This window comes from Camelus bactrianus, chromosome 26 (assembly GCF_048773025.1).
Source record: "Camelus bactrianus isolate YW-2024 breed Bactrian camel chromosome 26, ASM4877302v1, whole genome shotgun sequence".
Taxonomy (NCBI): domain Eukaryota; kingdom Metazoa; phylum Chordata; class Mammalia; order Artiodactyla; family Camelidae; genus Camelus; species Camelus bactrianus.
In genome coordinates this window covers 21,150,742-21,172,279 of record NC_133564.1, presented here as the reverse complement: position 1 = coordinate 21,172,279, position 21,538 = coordinate 21,150,742, and the positions used below count along the sequence as shown (strand labels likewise).

Below are 21,538 nucleotides of genomic sequence, written 5' to 3'. Positions count from 1 at the left end.
GCAATCGTTAGGAAAAATAAATGAAATATTTTATGCATATGTGGTCAATTAACAATGAAAGTCACCAAAACAAGAACTTTTCACAGAAATTGAATTTAGGTAAAAAATAACCGTATAATTTTTTTTTTTACATGAAGTTCAAACTGAAAGACTTTAACCCTGTGTAAATTTAAATTCCTGTGCTTAATTGCAGAATCTTTTGACCGAAAAAGTAGAACAGCTGATGGAATGGAGTTCCAGGCGCTCCATCTTCCGAATGAATGGTGACAAATTCCGAAAATTTATCAAGGCGCCACCTCGAAACTACTCGATGATCGTTATGTTCACTGCTCTTCAGCCTCAGCGGCAGTGCTCTGTGTGCAGGTAATGTGTGTATTTAAGCAGCTGAAAGCTATTACTGTCTGCTTTTATATTTATTACAGCTGAGATGAAAGTGTGTCATCGAATGAAGCGTCTGTTCAGTATGGTGGTCAACTATACCTGTGTGCGTTTAAACATAGACTCAAAGTCAGTGTGTTCTAGGAAATGACTTTGATAGGCTAATTTTTTTTTTTATTGTATAAGATACTTACTGACCAGTCTACATGTAATTGTAAGACAGATTTGCTATCTTTATGTCCTGTATAAAGGTACATAGGTTATAGAATTTGGTTCAAATATTGCCTTGTAGGTCACTTACTTCTATCTTACGGGCAAAGACCCCTTAACATACTATATGTGAGTAGTTTAATAGAGAGGACACACTCACTTGAGGAACTCCATTTATCTTTCAATACCTCTAATGATTAGAAATTTCTTTCTGTGACACAGAAGTAAACAATTTGAAATGAATGAAATATTTTTCAGTGGGAACATACTGAAGAGAACTTTGGACAAGTATAAATATAATATCTATGGGACAATGCTCTTTTTAAAGTAAACATTTTTATTTTGAGATAATTGTAGTTTCACATGCAACTGTAAGAACTAACACAGAAGAATCCTGTATACCTTTTACTCAGTGACCCCCAGTGGTAGCTAACATCTTGCAAAGCTATGGCACAGTTTGACAAGCAGGGTGTTGGTACTGATAACAGTCAAGACACAGAACACTTACCTCACAGGAAGAATCCCTCCTGTCGCCCTTTATGGCCACTCCCACCCCGTCTCCCCACCCCCTGAATTTATTCTCCATTTCTGTCATTTAATCACTTCAAAACTGTTTTGTAAGTGGAATCATACAGTGTATGACCTATGGGGTTTGGCTTTTTTACTTATCATAGTTCCTTCAAAATCCATCCAAGTTACTGCATTTAGCAACACTTCCTTCTTTTTATTACTCAGTAACATCCTATGGTATGGACATACAGCAGTTTGTTTAAGCATCCATCTGGTGAAAGACAGCTGAGTTGTTTCTAGTTTTGAGCTGTTACGAGTATTCTTGTGCACGTGTTCATAGGAATGTAAATTTCCATTTCTCTGGGATAAATGGCCAGAGAGTGTGATGGCTCTGTTGCATGGTAGTTGCATGTTTATCAGAAACTGACAGAATGTTTTGCCGAGCGGCTGTGTCGTTTTACATTCCCACCAGCAGTGTATGAAGGACCTAGTTTGTCCATATCCGAACCAGCATCGGCGTTGTCACCGTTTTATTTTAGCCATTCCATGGGTATGCAGTAATAGCTCATTGTGGTTTTATTTTGCATTTCCCTAATGTAATGGCGTTGAACATCTTTTCCTGTGCTTTTTTGTCACATGTGTGTCACCTGTTTAGTGAAGTATCTTTTCATGCCTTTTGCCTATTTCTAATTGAAATTTTCTTTACTGAGTTTTGAGAGTTCTTTATATATATTGTAGATAGTTCTCTGTCAGATATGTGGTTTTTAAATACTTTCTCCTAGTCTATGGCTTGTCTTTTCATCCTCATGACAGAATCTTGTGCAGATTTTAATATAGTGAGTCCAGTTTATCTGTTTCCCCTTTTACAGATCTTACTTTGGTTATCAGATTGATCTCTTTTTTGCCTAGCCCTCAATCAAAAGGTTTTGTTTTTTTCTCTGTTTTTTAAAAGTTTATAGTTTTATGTTTTACATTTCGATCTGCTCTTTGGGAGAAAAAAATTCAGTCTTTCATCACTAAGTATGAAATTAGCTGTAAGGTTTTCATAGATGTTCTTTATCAGGGTGAGGAAGTTCTTTACTAGTTTACTGGGACGTTTTATCATGAATGGGTGTTGGATTTTGTCAGATTTGGGGGCAGTCAGTGGCGTACGAGTTTTCTTTAGGCTGTTGATATTGTAGATTATATTGAGTTTCAGTGTTGAATCAGCCTTGCATTTTGGAATAAATCCCACTTGATTGCAGTGTATTCTTTTTATGTATTATGGAATTCTGTTAGCTAATATTTTGTTGAAGAATTTTGTGTCTAAGTTCATGTCAGATTTTGATCTATATTTTTCATTATTTATACTGTCCTTGTCTAGTTTTGGCATCATGGTCATACTGACCTCATAAAATGTACTGGGAAATGTTCTCTCCTCATTTATTTTCTAGAAGAGTGTGTGAAATTACATGATTTTAGAAATCGTGTTAATTCTTCTTGAAATGTTTGATAGAATTCTCCAGTGAAACCTTCTTGATAAATTACATATTCCATTTCCTCAGGGGTTAAGGACAATTCTGGCTGTCTGTTTCTTCTTGGCTGAACAGTTTTTCTTTTCAAGAACAAATACTTTTTATGTGGTGGCTCCACATTTAAAGTCTTCACATTGTATAATCATCTGTAGGCTTTATGTAGATTTCTAAAATCATTTTGAACTTTACTGGACTCCAAAATTATTAGTAACATGGGCCAATGAAAAAATAAAACAGTTTCTCTTAGACTAGCTTGCAGAAAGGGAATTTCAGTTTTCTGAAATTTTCATGAAAGATCTCATCACGGGCTAATAATAAGTGTCTGTTGGGGCCTAGCTCAAAGCAGGTAGAAAAGGTGGTGAGCAGAGTATTTTGAAAATCAGCACTTCAGGTGATTGAGTCCCCTCCTGTCAACTTGAGGGCCTTACTTAAGTGGGCATTAACATTTGTCAGAATCGGGCTCGCGCCAAAGGACTGGGTATGTTTATGTTTATCCAAGGGATGCTGAAAAGCCCTGCAGAAATACTCTTTAGTTGGCATTTGGTGTAACAGTTCAGATTCCACACAAATACAAGCTGTCTTCTGGCATCCTACAATACCATGTATATCTTAGGGAAATCATTTCTTTGCTTCTAAGAATTGAACATACTGATTTCCTATATTCACCACTATTATGATGAAATCTATTAAATTGATTATTATGTTTTTCTGCAACTATTATCTAGAAAGAACTTTATTATCCCGGTATTCATTTCAGTTATATAATTGTATTTTGACAACATAAACCACAACATACAATTAAACGGTATATCCTTTAGGTAATAGTTTACTTAACACATTCTGTTGCTAAATGCTTAAATATGGACCCTCAGTTTTTTAATGATGCTCAAAATAATTTTTATTTGCTTATTTATTACAGCCTATTTTGTAATAAACTTTCAAATTTTAGAATAGTTTTACATTTACAAGAGAAAAAGTTAAGATAATTCATGGATCAAGATGAGGGTGAAGTTATTAGAGAAGAAAGAAAGAGCAGGTGAAGGTTTAGAGGCAAATGAAAAGTGTTCCCAGACCCAGACTCTGATTTCATTGTTTTGGGGTGGGGCCAACACATTGACATTTTTAAAAACATGGTCTAGGGAAGCCTAGCGTGCGGCCAATATAGAGAAAGGGGAGATAAGCAGGTTCATGATTGACAGCTTTTAAAAAACTTAATTTCATTGAGGAACAGTGGGAATGGGGGGGCTTGACTGATTGGGTGACTGTATAGCATTGACAAGGATCCTTTATGAAACTAGAATACCCAGATTTTTAGTGGAGAATTTGTAGAATTAGATGATTTTCTTCCCCAACATTCAGCAATTTAGGAGCAAGAACACCCTCCGTAGGGGTTGACATGTTTTCTTGTATTCTGCGAAGTGGCTTAGGTGAATATCGTGAGAATGGTAGTGAGAGTGTATTTGTGAGAGTATATTTGAAATGTGTAACTGTGGGTGCAAAGTTGGATAGGGGTCAGAGAAGCCAGGGGACGGTTGATAAACTATGTGTGATACAACTAAGCTTAGATTTTCACAAGAGTGAAGTACAGGTTTTGTGTAAAAGGATGATGGGTTGAAAATTAGGAAGTGGTTATAAAGGACTTATTTAATAAATAAGTAAAATGCCAAAGTCTAGTGTGGCTGATCGCTGATGTTACAGGGAAACTTGAGGGAAGGGTGCTGAAATCACTCAGGATGTTAGTGTAACAGGAGAGGGAAAAAATTAAGTGAGCTGCAAGAGGGATGCCTTAGAGTTTGTTGGACGAGGATGATACGTTTATATTGTAGAATAATACAAATGTAAATGGAGGATCTGTTAAATAATAGTGGTTGAGCAGTGGTCTGAGATCTGCTGTCACTGAGCCAAGAGAGACTGTGAGCCATATGATCGTGGGCAGAGTGAATCAGAGATCTCAAGGTGACAACGAAGATGAATGGGTAAAGAGGAGTTCTCAGAAAAGTTTTAAAGGAACAGTATTCAAATTGTGTCCCATATTAAGCCCCAGAGGGAGTTGTAGATTCACTGCGAAAGGCACCCTGTCACCAGCAGCCATTTTTTTAAAACATGAATTAAATTCTCCTTGGTCCTTCTGTGTCAATGTAATTTTGAACCATTTCTACAAAACTGCTGTAATTTTTTATAATCCTGTAGAATCATTGAAAAGTTCATAGCTATAATTTTAAAAGATTTCCTTTGTGAGACTTCTCTGCTTTTTTTCTTTAAGAAAAAGTGAAATTTTCTTCTAGAGCTAACTCAGATTCTCCAGTTGCTTTTCTTTGCCGAAAGGCTGGCGAATGAGCTGTTGGCTTCCTTGTAAGCCCTCTTCTCTTAGCCAGTCGCTCTGCTCTTCTTTCACAGTCAGTTTATTCACAAATTTCAGAATTCAATTCTCACCTTCCTCAGTGCTAACATCAAACTCCTTTGCCAAATAGAGTTGTTAATTAAGACTACTCAGTACAGTTCTCACCTCCCGTAAGTGATAACTCCAAACTTCCTCTGTCAAATTGTACGATAAGGAATATTCCCCGTAATTGCCAAGTCTTTTAAGATGCGTGCTACCACAGAGTTACTCACCTCTTCCAGAAGGCACTAAAAATCCTAAGAACAAAAGATCCTCTTCTAAAGTTATTACTGTAGATCAACTGTAGATCGATACATACAAGAAAAAAAAAATCCAGGTGAAGGAAAAGAAAAAAGTACTTGTAGAACCCAGCAGAGTGCACACAGAATCAAAGGTTGGTAATGTGCTGGAAATTAACATATTGTTGGACTTCAAATAAATGGAAAAATAGTAATTACAAAGGTATTCTAAAGAGGAGAGTGAATAAATTATTACATGGATACATTAGGTGTTAACTAGCTAACATCCTTCTCTAATTAAATAAAATTATTATTTACTATGTGTAAACTATTTGGGTGGTCCTATGTTAAGTCATTTATATATATAATGTCTCATGTCATTCTCACTACTCAAAAAGGCAGGTCTGGAAAAAAAAATCCATTTTGTATTTTTTTGTTTGTTTTATGAGGGGGAGGTAATGAGGGTACTGGGGATGGAACCCAGGACCTCTTGGGTGCTGAGCATGTGCTCTTCCACTTGATCTATACCCCCCCCCCAATCCATTTTGTGGATGAGAACATCAAAGCTAAGAGGTTCTATACTTTATCCAAAGTCACATAGCTAACTAACACCTGTCAGGGTTGGGATTTGTGACTCCAGAGCTAGGAAGTTTAATGCTTTCCCTAAGTGCGCATATCCCTCAGTGCTTTTCCTCTGTGAACTGGAATTTGCATTTTTGCTTTTGCATTCCCAGCTAAGATTATTCATCTTTTAGGGCAAGGATCCATCAGCCAGCGTTTCTTAAACTCATCAGATCATGAAGTGCTTTCATTCAGAGTAGCATCTCAGAACAGGGACCGGTGGGTGGGCGGTGGCTGGCCAACACCAGGTGGAAAAGAGCTCCACAGCCTTTTGTCTTATTACCGTGAACTCACATCTCTTAGGAGATTGACTCTAAAGTGAGCACATCGGGTGAGAATCGTGTACAGATAAAATCCCTCTTGTACATCTCTTAATGCACTTGTAAGCACTTTCTAAATGGCTTTGGGACCACAGCCCGTATCGTTGCCTCTAGTCCTTAGATGATGTTTCCCTGTGGCCTTAATTCCTAAGTGTTTCTAATGTGCCTGGCCACCTGAACAAGGCATCTCACATGCCGTTCACACGAATTCTTTGCCTGGCTTGGCTAACACATGAGAACTGCTTCGGGCTTGGTTGAATCCATGACTAGTGTAAGAGAAATGTTGTTCTAGGGCTATTGCTGAGGTCCACCTGGTTTAATTTCTTTTTAGGTTGAAGGTATATGACTGAACTTAACTGTATTAAATTTCTTCCTAGGTGTCTCTTCCTCAGATTGCATAATCCCAACTCTTTTAGAATGAATAAACCAATGTTTTCAATGAACTGTCACTATCTATGTGACACTGTAGCCTTCTCTGAGTTCTGTGTTCTGTGTTCTGTATTATTTGTATATAAAGTCCAGCTTTAGTCACCCATCTTAATTTCAGACCTACAGAAAATTGAAACAGTAGTGCAAAGACACCAGTGTACCCTTTACCAAGATTGACTAATTTTAACATTTTGCCACATTTGATTTTGCTCGTGGACTTAAAGACGTACAAGATAAGCGTTGAGTTTTAAGTTCTGTTCAGGGTCTTACTGAGGACTATAGGCTGGGAGATAGCCACTCAACCCCGAGGAACTGCTCTGAAGAGGTAGGGGAGGAGCCAGTTTATATGTGATTTTTCTGGGTGGGGATACATGCAGTCAAGTACACAACTTGGCAAAAGATTACTGCTAATCCCGAAGAACAGATACCTCAAGTTAATGATTTTAGTGCTTTCTGTGTATTGGGAAGATGCAGGAATCTGGGGTCATTGAAATTCTTCCTGAGATGTGCGTCTAACTATCTAGGGGCCCATCTATCCAAAGCACAGAGTGCCTCATCCTGTTTTTCTTCCTGAAATCTCAGGGTGCACTGTCACTGGGTGGCTGCAGTGGTTGCCACTTAAGTATCAGACTGGGTGATAAGAGATGCTCTTGTTCTTCTCCGTTCCTGTTCTCCTCTAAATATAGGTGAAAAACGAGTCCCATACCAGCAAATGTACTTACAGCTTGTAGACATCATGAAATATCACTGTTAAATATTCAGTATGCATCTTTTGAAAACAGGACATTATCAGAATACTGTTATAACTTATGAGTGAATTTACATTATTTTAATGATACAATCTTAACATTTGTCTCCAAAATGTCGTTTATAACCTCCCCACCCCAGTCTGGGAGCTTGTCCAAGGTCATCTGTTGCATTTGATTGTGCCTGTCTAGTTTCTTTTAATCTATAACATTCATACACTTTTGACCTTGGCTGCTTTTCTTTTTTTTGGGGGGGGGGGGAGAATCCAGATCCTTGTATAGGGTCCCAGAGTCTGAGTTTGTCTGCTTGTTCCTCACCAGATTAAGTGATTTGCTTTTGGCCGGAGCACTGTAGGGATTATTTGTGGACTCCTTAGTGTAGCGTATTGGAAGGCACAAAATGTTAGTTCATCCAAAAGCCAGTGAAGAGATGGATCACCTGATCAGGGTGGTGGTCACCACATCTTTCTGTTGTGCAAGTATGTCTTGTTTCCCTTGTAATAAGTGTTTGGGGCAGGTGAATGGGTTAGGAGAGGGGATACTTTGAGATCATGTGACTATCCTGTTTCTTGGTACATTTTTACCCAGCAATTGTAACATCCATTGATAATCTTTGCCTGAATTTGATGTTATATTGGTGGTGGTGAAGTGATTTTTCAACATTGTATCATCACTTCTACATTAATGAGTTGATATTCATCTACAAGGGAGAGCTTATCCTCCTTCCCTTTTTCCTTTTATTTTGAGTATCTCAGCGCAGATTCCGGTTTTATTCACTAATCCATTGCTATGATGATTCTTCTTCATTGTGCAAGTTGCCCTTAATTTGACCAGTGGAAACCAACTTCCGTGTCCTTTCTGACTCTACAAGACATCTAAGCCTACTTCATACTTCCCCTGTCATGGAACTGCAAGAAGCACTTTTGTCAAGGAGCTCTTAGTCCTTTTGGTAGGAAACGATATTTAGAAAGCAAGAACTGGGCAAGTGACACGCTTTACTGCTGGGGTGGTATTGCTTTCAGCCCTTTTTAGCAGACAGAGCTCAATGTGAGTGTGTGTATGTGTATAAATTAGGGCTTTCAGTTAGATATCTCCTATTCCAAGCTAACACTGCAAGGTTCTTCCTTTATTTCCCCATCCCACACTACTGTCTCCTTTCGCCAAGATGAAAAGCTGAATCCCAGCAGTCCTGATATATTTGTTCACTGCTCTCTTACAGTGCATGTAAAATAGTTTTAGAATTACACCACCAGTATGATCTCTGAAAACAAATAGTGAACTAGACTTCCTAATTTCTGTGCAGTCCCTTTCTTCTTTTAACCTTAGAAAAGAAGACTTTACCTCAGAATATAATGTTTAAAACTTACTTGAATTAATCCTTTTCTCTGTTGGTTGTATTTTCATTTTGATGTACAGTTAGATTCATTTGTTAACATCTGTGTTCAGTTTTAGGGTTTGCTTTGCTACACTTGTTGGTTTAATTTATCTTTTGACTATGCAGAACACCAGCATGCTCTCTGTAAACACACATCTGTATGCTCATGCGTATATGTGTGTATATACACACAGACCTTTATATGTAAACTTGGAGAAATACAGAAGTGGACGCTTTTAGAAGTGTCAGTCTGATCCCTGTCCTCTTTGCCTCATTCCCTCCCACCTCCTATTGGTAATTATTCATTAGAATCTGGTTTATCCATTCTGAATATTGTGTAGTTTATTTCATCAGTTTCTTGTGGATGGAGATTTAATTTTTTTTCTGATACGTATTTTGACTTTATAAAAATGCCACAGCAAATATTTTTGTGCATATTTTTTGTATTTGTGGGGATGTATCTTCAGGGTAAATTCCTAGAAATGAGGGTGCTGGGTTACAGGGTGAATGCATATGTAGTTACATTGTTGGTGTCCCATGTAGAAGGCTTGTGCCATTTTGCACCCCCGCTAGCATCTGTCAAAGTGCCTGTTTCTTCCAGTCTTGAAACAGAGTATGTGGTGAGCTGTTGAACTTTATGCTAATATGATAGATGAGAAATGCAGTTTCGTTTTATATCTTTTCTGAAGTTGAGCATCTATCCATGTTTAAGTGTCATGTGTATATGTTTTTCTGTGAACTGTTAATATCTTTTGTTCATTTTTAATTTTTACCTTCAATTGTCAGTAGCTGTTCATATGTTAAAGAGAGTTATCCTTTATGTGTGGTACAGGTTGCAAATGTTTTCTCCCAGTTGGTCATTTGTCTTTTGAATTTGCTTACGGTGTTTTTGTGTGTTTTGTTTTGATTAAGAAAAAGGCTTTTTTAATATTAAATGAAGTTGAATTTATCAGTTTTTCAATTTTGTTGCTTCTGGATTTTGAATTGTGGTTGGCAGAGATGTCCCATGCCTGAGTTACAGGGGATTTTGAAGACTTAGTACAAAACTCCCTGCATAATATTGTATTGATAATTTTATATTGAGACATATTGAAATAGTATTTTGAATATATTGGATTAAAGACATTAAAATTTGTTGCTTTTTAATTCTTGTCACGTGCCTGCCACGAAAAAGTACATACATGGCTTGCACTATGTTTCCGTTGGACAGCAATTTCCTAAAGGATATATCCAGTTTCCTTACAGTGTTCGTGTATGTTTCCTATTACTACTGTGACAGATTGTCACAAACTTAGTGGCTTAAAACAGCACAGGATATTGTCATACAGTGCTGGAGGCAAGAAGTACAGAATCAGTTTCACTGGGCTAAAGTCAGGGTGCTCCCGGAGGCTCTTAGGGGAGAATTTGTTTCCTTGACTTTCTGGCTTCTAGGGCTCCCTGTGTTCCTTGACCTGTGGCCTGATCTTCGGTCTTCAAAGGCATCCGCACAGCATCTTCAGATCTCTCTCTCTCTGACTTCTACCTTGTCATCGTCACACCTCCTCTCTGACTCTGACATCCCTGCCTCTCTCTTATGAAGACTGGATACATTGGGTCCATCTCGACAACCTAGGATACTGTGCTCCCCCCCCCAGATCCTAAGTTACCATGTCCACAGCATCCTTTTTACCATGCGAGGTAACACAGTTACCGGTCCTGGGAATTAGGATGTGGACATGTTGGGGGGCTATACATATTCAGGCTACCTCATTTTTGTAAGGTTACGTTGTATATATGTTTATACTTAGACTTACATTCTTTTTTTTTTTTTTTTTTTGCATTTGGAATATATTCTTGTATATGGTGAGAAATAAGGATCTTTTTTCCCCAAATAGCTATGTAATTGTTTCACTACTACTTATTAAAAAGTATATCTTTTCCCCAGTGATTAGAGATGCTGTCTTCATCATACACCAAATTTCGATATATGGACTGGAGTACATGTTTTTAATTGTTTGATGTACCTTTCATATATTTAGCAGCATTACATTGTGTGAATTCCAGAGGCTTTATTATAGTTTGTTATTTGGTGGGGCTCGTCTCCATTCATTTCTCAAGTTGATCTTGCATTTTTATTTCCCCAGATGAGCTTTACAGCCAGTTTGTTTCATTCCGGAAAAGTGCTTGTTGATACCTTAGCTGGGGTTGCATATTGACATATCTGTGTGAGGAGAACTGACATCTGCATGAGGTTGTGTCGACCCATAGAACTAAAGATGAATTTTCATTTGTACATCTTCTGTGCCCTTTAAGAGTGTTAGATTCCTCTCACTTATATTTTGCCTATTTCTTGTTAGCTCTATGTAATCTTTTTATTGGAATGTTCTATTATATATTTTAACTGCATATTTTTGTGAGTACAGGGAGGCTGTTGGTTCGTGTATGCCACACTACTGAATTCTTTTGTTCTTTGCAGTTAGGTTTGTTACTGCCTCTGAGTTTTCTGAGTTTACCGTCGTGTCATCTGCAAGCAGAGTTTTGCCTTGTCTTTTCTTGACTGTGTTGGCTAGTACCTCCAATACAGTGTTAAACAGTAATATATATAGCAGATATTCTTGCCTTAATGTTGGATTTTTGGGGGCCAAGGAATGCCAAGGATTGGCCACCACCAGAAGCTAGGAAGAGTTCTCCCCTGAGGTTTCAGTGGGAGCATGACCCTCCCTCTTCAGAGGCGTTGGGTCCATTTAATATATTTCAGGGTATTGAGTAAGGTCTTCAAATACATGCAGCACACATCCAGAGAGAAGTCACTCCGCTGGAATCTTTGTGCAGGGTGATGTTTACCAGCTTTTTTTCCAGGGTATCAGCACCATGATAGGTGGTTCTGCTCACACCAGATCTCTCTCTCTATATCACTGTCTATAGAAATTCGATTAATTTGAGGTTTTATGAAGACATACTTTGGAATAACAATGCAGTATATAGTTATATATGCATAATTCATCAAAATGTGTAACCATAAAAGGCATACATTGGAATTTTGATATGAATTGGTTGCTTTATAGGAAATTTGATTAACGTTAAAAAGAGAAACCGTATTTCTTTAAAAATCCTTTCAAGGGCATTAGAGATACAAGTTAGATTCATCTTGGGAGCCATATGAAATATACACAATGACAAATGAGTTAAAAATCCTTTCTAGTTTTATATAACCCTTTACAAAGGATTACAATATAAAATGTCTTAGCATTTGGATTACGTGATGTTTTTTCTTGTTTCCATAATAAAGAATTGAGAAAATTTAGTAGGACAGATTTCCCAGAACTGTGCCCTGCAGTTACTGCTTAAGCCTTCCTGGGTGCTTTGCTGCAACTTCACTGCCCTCTTCAGGCTGCATGCGACTCTATTAGAAAAATTCACAGCATTCTGTCCATTCATAAAGTTAGGCATCTAATGTTCCTATAAACTACTAAATACTTTCTTTTAGCTAACAGTGTTGGAAATGTGCTTATTTGAGTTATTCAGTAAACGCTTGGAGCGTTTGTAGTTCTCAGCTTTCAATTTCAAACGGCAGTGAAGTGGAACGGTTTTAATAAGCACCAGTGATGCCGTTGCTCATTAGTTAGTCCCAGCTGACGTAAACATATGCAAGAATCCAGTGAATTTCTTTGTCATCAGGATTCTTCTACCCCTGTTAAACATGAGGAAGTCAGAATATGGGGAGATAAGAGATAATGGAGTTAAGTTATTGGGGCACGTTCCTTCTAATGAGTCTTTTATACTCTCAAGAGACATCAACATTGAAATGTGTCTTTCTCAGGTTCCTTGAATTATTTTTGGTGACAAACAGATCTGTTCCTTGTCCTATTGCTACTAAATTACACTCAACAGAAGAAAGCTGCCATTTACCTTGTCAGTATTAAATTTTTTCTAAGTATTTGTGTTGAGAAAAATGTAATTTGCTTGGCTCCCTTGGAATTCTTTATTCCACCCAGATGTGTCCCTAACTAGACACAGCACGTGTCGAGGACGTGGTTGGTTGCTTTGCTGCTCTAGATTCGAAAGGAGAGTATGTAAGGAACAGGTCGTATCTTCATTTATATGCTATTTTAATAGCCTCACATATTTGCCCAACTAGACCATTATAGTAACATTGTAAGTGGTTTGCAAACATTTTTTCCTCCTTCAATGTATTATACACACTGTTGCCAGATACAGGTTTCTTAATTAGTATTTTGCATAATCCACTTCTTTCAAAACACATGTACTTCTTTACTGTTTACAGAAGAAAGTCAGGATCTTACTCTCTTTCTGCTGGAAGAGAGCTTCCAGTCTCTTCTTTCCTTATTTTCTAACATGAAACCAGCATTCTGTTATTAGACCCCATAATACACATTCCAGACTGGGCAGTCTTTGTTTATCTTGCTTCTGTTACCTTAGTACTCTCTTCCTGTCTTCTCGCTTATTGTTATTTTAGTCCATCCATTCTTTTTTGCATTTTTTCACATCCACACTTTGTCCAGCTGCTCCAGTCTGCTGTGTAGCACCTACATTCTGCTTTCTTTTTTTCAATAAATAGATCTTATTTATGTATTAGAGTCCTTTCTCTAATAAGCTTCTTAAGTGGAGACTGAGGTATCCTTTTTCCTTATTGCAGCACATATTAAAATGCTGAATAAATATCATTGATGATTAAGATCTAGGTTCTATACTGCATATGAAAGTTGACATTAGGGACATGATGGTAGGTGATGGTTTATTTACTCATAAGCTTTCAAGTCAAGACCACTATTCCTTTGACAAACAGCATACATTTCTGACAGTACATAGATCTGAGGTGTTTCTTTTTTTCTTCCTAAGACCACCAATACAGTGAAGTAGACTGGCCTTAAAAGAGACATGAACCTGTGACATAAATCTGACTAAGCAAGTGAGACTTTTCAGAATTCAGAATCTCTGATTTGCTGTTACTTAGCTTTAGGGTGTATATATAATACTGACTCTTTAGGAAAGTATATTATTCATCATCATACCTTTGTTAGATGCCTGTTCTGGACTAGGTCCTAGCCACTGAACAGTCCGTGCATAACCATAATGTGCATAAACGGAAAAGTGTATGCATAAAATAAACAGCAGTGCCTGGGAGCTGGGAATTTCTATTTCCGACAGGTGCCTGAAGTATTATAGAGGTTTGGAGTGACTTCTGAAGGAGAGGCTTTTTTGAGCAAGCTTTTGGAAGAAGGAAGGACACTTTAAGCAAAGGACTTAATGCTTTAATGCTTAAAGAATGAACACAGGACGTCACAAAACAGAGAGACCCTTTGAGCGTATGGTACGTTCGTATGGACATGGATCGTAGATGTGAGCTGGGGCCAGGGTCTGGTGGGTCTGGTCTGTGATTCTGCCCGTGGTCTTCATGATGTAGACAGCGGGGAGCGCTTTAGGGCTTTGGAACAGAGGATAGAACCTACAATTGATTGTTGGGAAATGAAACTGGAGAGAGTGGATGATGGAGAATACAGAATTTGAAGGCAAAATGAATTCATCCTCTTTGACTCCTCGGTACTACTTACCACGTTTTCTTGTTTACTTTCTTCAGAGTGTTTCTAATTATCTGAATTTTGGTGTGTACTTGTATGAGGCATCTTTTTCTCACTAGAGTGTATTCTCCTTGACATCAGGGCCCTTGCATTTACTATTCCCTCCTTCATTACCTGACACATTGTTGGCACTAAGAGAGATTCGGGGAGTGAATGAATGCATGTTTAGTAGATTCTGGTAGGTCTGGGGGAGGTTGTAGCATTACGAGGGAAAGAAATTCAACATTATCCCCGTCTTATATCGTTCCAAAAGACACTACACACAGATGTTGAATACTAAAATTGTTTTCTTCCTGTATATTTTTCAAAATGAAGCATTTTCATTTCTTAGAATATCATCATCACAAGAATTCCAGTTTCTTCTTGCTGATTTGCCATTTCCCTAAGTTTCATTTTAACAGTTAAAATGTGTTTTTGTGTAAAATGTTCTTTCGTGTAAAAATAAGCTGTTTCCTTAATTGTAGTGCCATCCTTTTAATGCTTTTTTAAGGTAGCATCAGTCTCTTGAGTTTGAGTCTGCAGAGATGTTGTCATATCTACTTAGTCGTCAGTGCCAGCTCACCGTGTGAAGTTACTGTACATTTTTTCTTTGAAAATCAGTGATAAATAACTACCTGTAATATTATATTCTATCTGACAAAAATCAAGTCGGATTTTAGGGCTCGTGTTGGTCTTAACTTGGTTTATTATTTAGGCGTAGAGGAGCTGGGGGGCGCCCTGAGGGAGGGTGTGAGCGCGTGGTCGCATGGACCCCTCTGGGAAGCAGACAGCAGGTTCTCATTTACAGCACAGCATGGGTTTGCCAGCATCCTCAGTTCTCTCCTCTCCAGGCCCTTTGGGCCTGCTCTCCCTGCCACTGGAAATGCTCATTCTCCAGCTCTCTCCTGTCATACTCTCAGGTTTTCTCATTTTTTGCACGCATACTGCCTTGCTATCAGTTATATCCTAAAGTAATGTCACATGCCTTACATTTCTTCAGACATGTTTGTTTCAGACTTAATGGACTGCTTGGCCTGGTACACAGTTCTAGATTGAAAATGATGTGCCCTCAAAGCTCTGAAGGAGCTGCTGTGGTACCTGCCAGCCTCCAGTGCTGCTAACAACCAGCCCCATTCCCACCTCTCTGTTTGCCCTAGTTGTCGGGTTTTTTCCCTCTGAGTTTTTAGGATTTTTTTTTTTTTTTAAATCCATAATGTTCTAAAATACCACAGTATGTCTAGCTGTTGTCTTTTCTTATTTGGAACCTGGGAAGTAATTTTAATTTGAATACTTAGTCTCCTTTAATTGTCTTAACATTTCCAGAAATAGTTCCTTTGTCTGTCCTCTCTTTCTGGGACTCCTGTTTGAACTTTGGCTTTATTGGGTTAGATATATCCAGGTGCGTCTCCCCTTCCTTTCCTTAATGTAGTCCACATGTGTCTTTTTGTTCTGTCAATTTTACTCAACTCTGTCTTCCAATATTAGTTTGAGAAATTATATTTTCAGTTTATAAGTGCTTTTTCTTTTACTTTCTTTGCTCATTTTTATATGACATTTTTTGTGACTCCTGGTAGGAAAAGCAGTCTGCTGTGCACTCTGATCATCCCTGCGTTTTCTTGCTGGACATGCCAGAACACGGAGGGTTGTGTGTGCAGCGACGGGCCCTGAGGAGTGAGATCAGGTCTTTGATCAGAGCACGAGGCTTGTTACCACGTACTGTAAAAACAGTGAGCCCCTCCGACTCAGTATTGCTCTCCTGTAACACAGTCGGCTGTGTGTGCCTGTATCTGGGAAGGACCTTCTGTGTCACCTTGAGAGTGGGAGGCATGAGGAGCTGACAGAAACAAACAGGAAGTAATAAAACCCTTCGTCTCTGACCCCGGAGTCTGCTGCCCCCGCCAGGGTCCATGAAGCAGTGACGGGCTGGCTCGTTAGCAAGGTGAACTCTCAGAGCCGGCACCTCTGCGGCTTCTAACCCGGTGTTTTTCCTCGCTTTCTCCTGCACTGCCGTCTTCTTTGAGGTTGTAACTTCCTCCATCAGAACTTTTCCACTAGCTCTTTCCACTAGCTCTTGAAATCTCCTCTCTGCTGCTGACTGTGCTCCATGTCTTTTTGTTCTCACAGGGTTATACCTTCTTATCTCTTCTGTGGGGAGGGGGGCTCTCCAAACTCCTGTGAATAGTCAGCTGTATGGAGGAAGCCCCCACCTCTCTTTAAACTGTTTCAGCCACCACTGTCGCTTCTTGTTTCCATGACTGTGCTGCCATCCTTCCAGCAACACCATTTCCCTATTTCTAATCCATGTCTGCGCCTAAAAATAGAGCTTTACTATCTGGAATGTCAACAAAATGTCCAACAGAAATGAATTCAAAATAGGAGTCGTTATGGCTCTCAGAGGAGTGGTTGTTTGTGGCGATTGGTTCAGCTACTCGAGAAATTTTTGCTTACTCTTAGGTGCGAATGTAAATGCATTTTTATCTGGATGGACTATATAAAGGTGCAGTATAACTATTTACAGTTTTAAAACATGTATCCGTGGTATTTCTGTTAAACTGAATTGCAAAATTCTCAAAAAATGCTCTATGCCTTTTACTGAAAATCATCAGAAGGATGGCACAGAATGATTTTATCCCCAGAGTAAGAGTTGTCGCGCTTCCTGCTCAGAGGGCCAGGGTGGACGTTTTGCCCACAGCTTGGGTTGCAGCCGCGCGGCTCCGCCCGTACGTAGCGCTGCAGCCGCGGCAGGGAGTCCGTGACTCACCTGGTGGTGCTGCCGGAAACCTCGTGAATGACAACATTTGAATTTCACATAACTTTTACACATCATGGAATATTCTTTTTATTTTTCACTTCCACTTAAAATATAAAGTCTGTTTTCTGCTTGCAATCCATGCGAAAACAGACCAACTCTTGCCCTCGAATTACCTGTTTTATTAATAGCTTATTAATTATTCATGCATTTATTTATGAATAGGTCTGTTAAGGCTTGAATACTGATAATGTCTCAACTCTGTCCCATTATCCTGATCAGGCAAGCCAATGAGGAATATCAGATCCTGGCTAACTCCTGGCGCTATTCGTCTGCGTTCTGTAACAAACTCTTCTTCAGTATGGTGGACTATGACGAGGGAACAGACGTTTTTCAACAGGTAAGAGTTTTATTTTAATAGTGTTGGTTCTGGTTGATGCATCTTTGTTTGCCAGATAAAAACACAATTCATTGACTATCATGTGTAGTTATTAATTCTGTGAGAGGATTAATGTTACCTTTATCATTACACAGCTTACGCCATGAGTCAGGGAACACATTTTAACTTCTGTACTGTAAATAGGTTTTTTCAGCATACAGTGGCAGTTTACGTACATTAACCTTATTGTGATATTTAATTGTATGTAGTTTGGATGGTATTTTGTGTAAATTTGTGAAATTTTTATGTAAGATTCAGTGTCAGTTTTACTTAACCTTTACTTCTTCCAGTGTGGCAGTTTTATGTGTAAAGTATTAAGTATTTATTTAAAAGCGTTTGTTCTTTGTTACGGACTGAATTATGTCCCTCCCAAACTCATATGTTGGAGCCGTAACCCACAGTATGCTTTTGGGAGGGGTACAGGGCCTTTAAGGAAGTAAAGTTAAATGGGGTCATATGGATGGGACCCTAATCCAAGAGGACTCATGTCCTACTTCTTATGAGGAAACAGCCCTGTTGGCATTTGTCATGGTTATATCATCGTCATTGCTAACATTGAGTCCTTATATTCCATGGACTCTTCTAAGTGCTTCATATGTATTCTTTCATTTAACTTCACAACAATCCAATGAGAAATACTGTTTTTATTTCTATTTCATAGATGAGAAAATTAAGGTATGGAGAGGTTTAGTCACTTGTCCCAGGTTACAGAGTTAGTGTAATATGGAGATAGCATTTGAGCTCAGCTCTGGCCCCCTGATCCCTGCAGTTACTGATTTTTCATGTTTTTCACTACCTGATCATGCCTTTCAAATGTAGAACTGATTGCAGTGCCCAGCATTGATTAACTCGGGTCTCTTGGTCTATTTTATTTTTCTCACATGTGACACTCTTGGCATAATTCTTTACTAGGTCATGGAAAAGCATTTAGTTCTGTCAAAGAATCGAGCTCACTAATTGTAAATGGGCCATTAGAGAGTATTTCTGCTTATTCCAGATTGATAATTCATTCTTCTTTGCCAGTTTCTAGTTGAATAAGATCAATTCTCTCTTTTTTACCTTCAGTACCCTTGGTCTCTCCTATTAGTATTCTTCGTTTATTTCTTCCCCCATAAATTTATTTTGCCTTTTGGACGTGCTTCTTTTTTGTTCAGCTATTCTGCAGATATTGAGTGCCAGCCTACTCTGTACAAGCAATGAATTGGTGAAGGAAACAGTTTTTCCCCTATAAAGAGCTAATAATAAAGAAAAACACATAAATATGTAAGTTCAAATAAGTATAAAGAAAAATTATAGTAGTCTTAAGATCCAAATATTATTTCATGTAATTTCTAGGTCTCTCTTGAATGTCAGGAGAATTGGCCTTAGAGGTCCTCAGACGGAAGTGCTGTTCGCCGTGTGCCTGACTCCTCTCTGCCTTCTTAGGCGGCAGTCATCCAGGTCCAGTCTGAGTGCTAGAGCAGAGGCTTCAAGCCTGAACACCTACCCTGGCCTGGAAACTAAATGAAGAAAGCTGGTTGGATTTAGTTTAGTTTAATTATGGTATCTTTGTTTACATATGTACTTAGTAAAGAACATTTAATTATGCAAGTAAGGAACTAAAATTTTTAATATACTGTTTTTATTAAAACAATCTTTCTTTTTTACAAAAATAAATATTGAATGGAAACATTCAAATTTCACTTCTAACTGCTGTAAGAAATAAAATCAGCAAAACAGCAGGCAACTGACCATTGGCCTCATTGTTGAGGAAATAGAATGGCAGGGGTGGAGGGAACTCCAGCGGACTGGACAGGACCAGTTGACTCCATGAGAGAGAGGCAGCTCAGCTCTGTCGAGTGCAGAAATGCAGCCCACTGTAGCTAGATCTGGTTTTCAAGTGGAGGCCTGCATAATGAATTTTTATATGGAATTTCTCTATCTTTGAAATGTTGATTGCTAATCCAGAAAGAAAACAAAACAAATTGTGGGGCAAAGTAAACCCGCCTTGTGCTAGGTACTGACTCTAGGCTGCCAGTATATAAATCTATAGATAGATATAATTGTTGAGTTCTTTTATGTGCTCTAAACATTTTTTTTTTTTTTTAAGTTTGGCATAGATAAAGAGAGTTGAAGACAAGATTGGTTTTAGTTGAAAAATTTCCTCAGGTTAATTTCGTTTCAGCAGAATTCTAAATATGGAACAGCTTTTTGTCTTTTCCAAAACCTAGCCCCTGGCTTAGCAATAAGAATTTTCATTTTAAAAATGCAGAAATGCAGAAAAGTTAGAGCTGTTAATGATTTTTATGGGGAAGTTATATTTTGTTTGACTTGATAACTACTTAAAGGTTCTTAATGCTTATGTTTTCTTTCTAACTACTGAATCACATTTTGTTGACATACTCTCTCTAAACTGGTATTTTAAAGCATTGTCAGCAATAAAGTGATGTCTGAATATAATATTTAGAACCAGTGCAGAAATTTGTCAATTCCTGGCTGGTTGGAAAAGTAACGTCTTTGTGATTCTCCTGTGATGGTTGAGGCTGTGTCTGACGACAGGCCGACAAGTTAATGACTATGGCATTAGAAGGAGCTCGGCGCTAGAAATCAGGTCCTTGTTGTACCCTGCTTGGTGCAGCCATGGGGAGTATGTATGTTTTAATTCAGATGAAAGCTTTGAGTTATATGATTTTTTTTTTAACTCTAGGATGTTAAGTCTTAGCCTAGAGTTTCTGACTATCCCAAGGCAGGGACTTCCTCTCTTGATTCTTCTATTGACATGTTGGCTATAACTGTCTCTTGTGCATCCATCAGGAAGACACATAGGAACAAAGCCTGGAGTGGGAGGAAGCACAGGGCAGAAAGGAACTGGTGACTGTGTTTTGTTCAATTCATTAAAAATTATTCAGTGTCCATAACATGCAAGCCCACACTGGTCCTACTGTATCTTTACCTTCATGTCAACTGTGATCTAATGTACATTATTTGATTTTGCTTTTTATCCTCATTATTGGGAAATGCTGAACTATATTGCAAGTCAGGGCCAGAAATATCTGTGCTTTTCATTTGAAATGTATTTCTTGGGCAGTTGGAATTTAATATGTATGTATTTTTACAGTTTACTCCTCAATGCAAATTAACTTAATATTTACTTTTAGATACTATATTGTTAGTAAGTGCCATTTATCCCAGGGTACTGTTCTATTCAGTATACTTTTCAAATGGAACTTGCCTTTAGAAAATAATTGTGAGAGAGAACCATTTTAAGATAGTTGAAATAATACGAGGAATTTAACAGAAGACCGTCATTGTGGATTTCTCCGACAGTCTGGTAAATTCAAGTGGTTTAGAGCGGAAATACTGGCTTCTGTTAACAGTCATCATCATTTTAAGCTCTTTAAAGTTTTCATAGAGAAGTCAGTATACTTAAAATATATTGTAGTTTTTATCTTTCAACAAATGCTAGTCCTTTTTCTTTAATAAATGCTTAAGAAGTGAAATAGTCTGTGTACTGCCAAATTACAGTATTTCTGTTTTGCACTTTGCATCACTTCATTCTTTACTCTAGTTATAGAATTATCAAATAAATAGAGGATACAGCTGAGGATATGAATGATATATGTTAACTCAATATTCAGCAAACTTGGCCAAGTTCATGAGTTCTTTTTATTCATTTTAATGTACTGTTGAATGAAAAACAGTAATTAAGCTCTGGAAAGCCACTTGGATTTTCATAATAAATGCTTTCTTTCTTTCCAAAATTCGTGCAGAAAGAATATAAAAATGTTAGATTAATGATATATAAAGATGGCTGGGATATTATATGTAGTCTTTTTTAAATCTCATGTTTTGCAGCTCAACATGAATTCTGCTCCTACATTCATGCATTTTCCTCCAAAAGGCAGACCCAAGAGAGCTGATACTTTTGACCTTCAAAGAATTGGATTTGCAGCTGAACAACTAGCCAAGTGGATTGCTGACAGGACGGATGTTCATGTATGTTTTTATTCCCCACAGTTTTTAATTAGTGGCTAATTAGCTTGGTTTGTTAGAACATCGTAATAAGGCCACAGGATTTTTTTTTTTCCCCC

At 38.1% G+C, this 21,538-nt stretch overlaps 1 protein-coding gene across 4 annotated transcripts in view; it reads left to right on the top strand.

The window, feature by feature from the left end:
- The window catches only part of TUSC3 (tumor suppressor candidate 3), a 140,034-nt gene that overhangs the window by 39,462 nt on the left and 79,034 nt on the right, over positions 1-21,538 (top strand). For all 4 annotated transcript variants that reach the window (XM_074353607.1, XM_074353610.1, XM_074353608.1 and 1 more), the window contains exons 2-4: positions 194-363; positions 17,312-17,429; positions 21,303-21,443. In XM_074353607.1, coding sequence (XP_074209708.1) covers positions 194-363; positions 17,312-17,429; positions 21,303-21,443 — 429 coding nt within the window. The remainder of the gene's footprint in view (positions 1-193; positions 364-17,311; positions 17,430-21,302; positions 21,444-21,538) is intronic.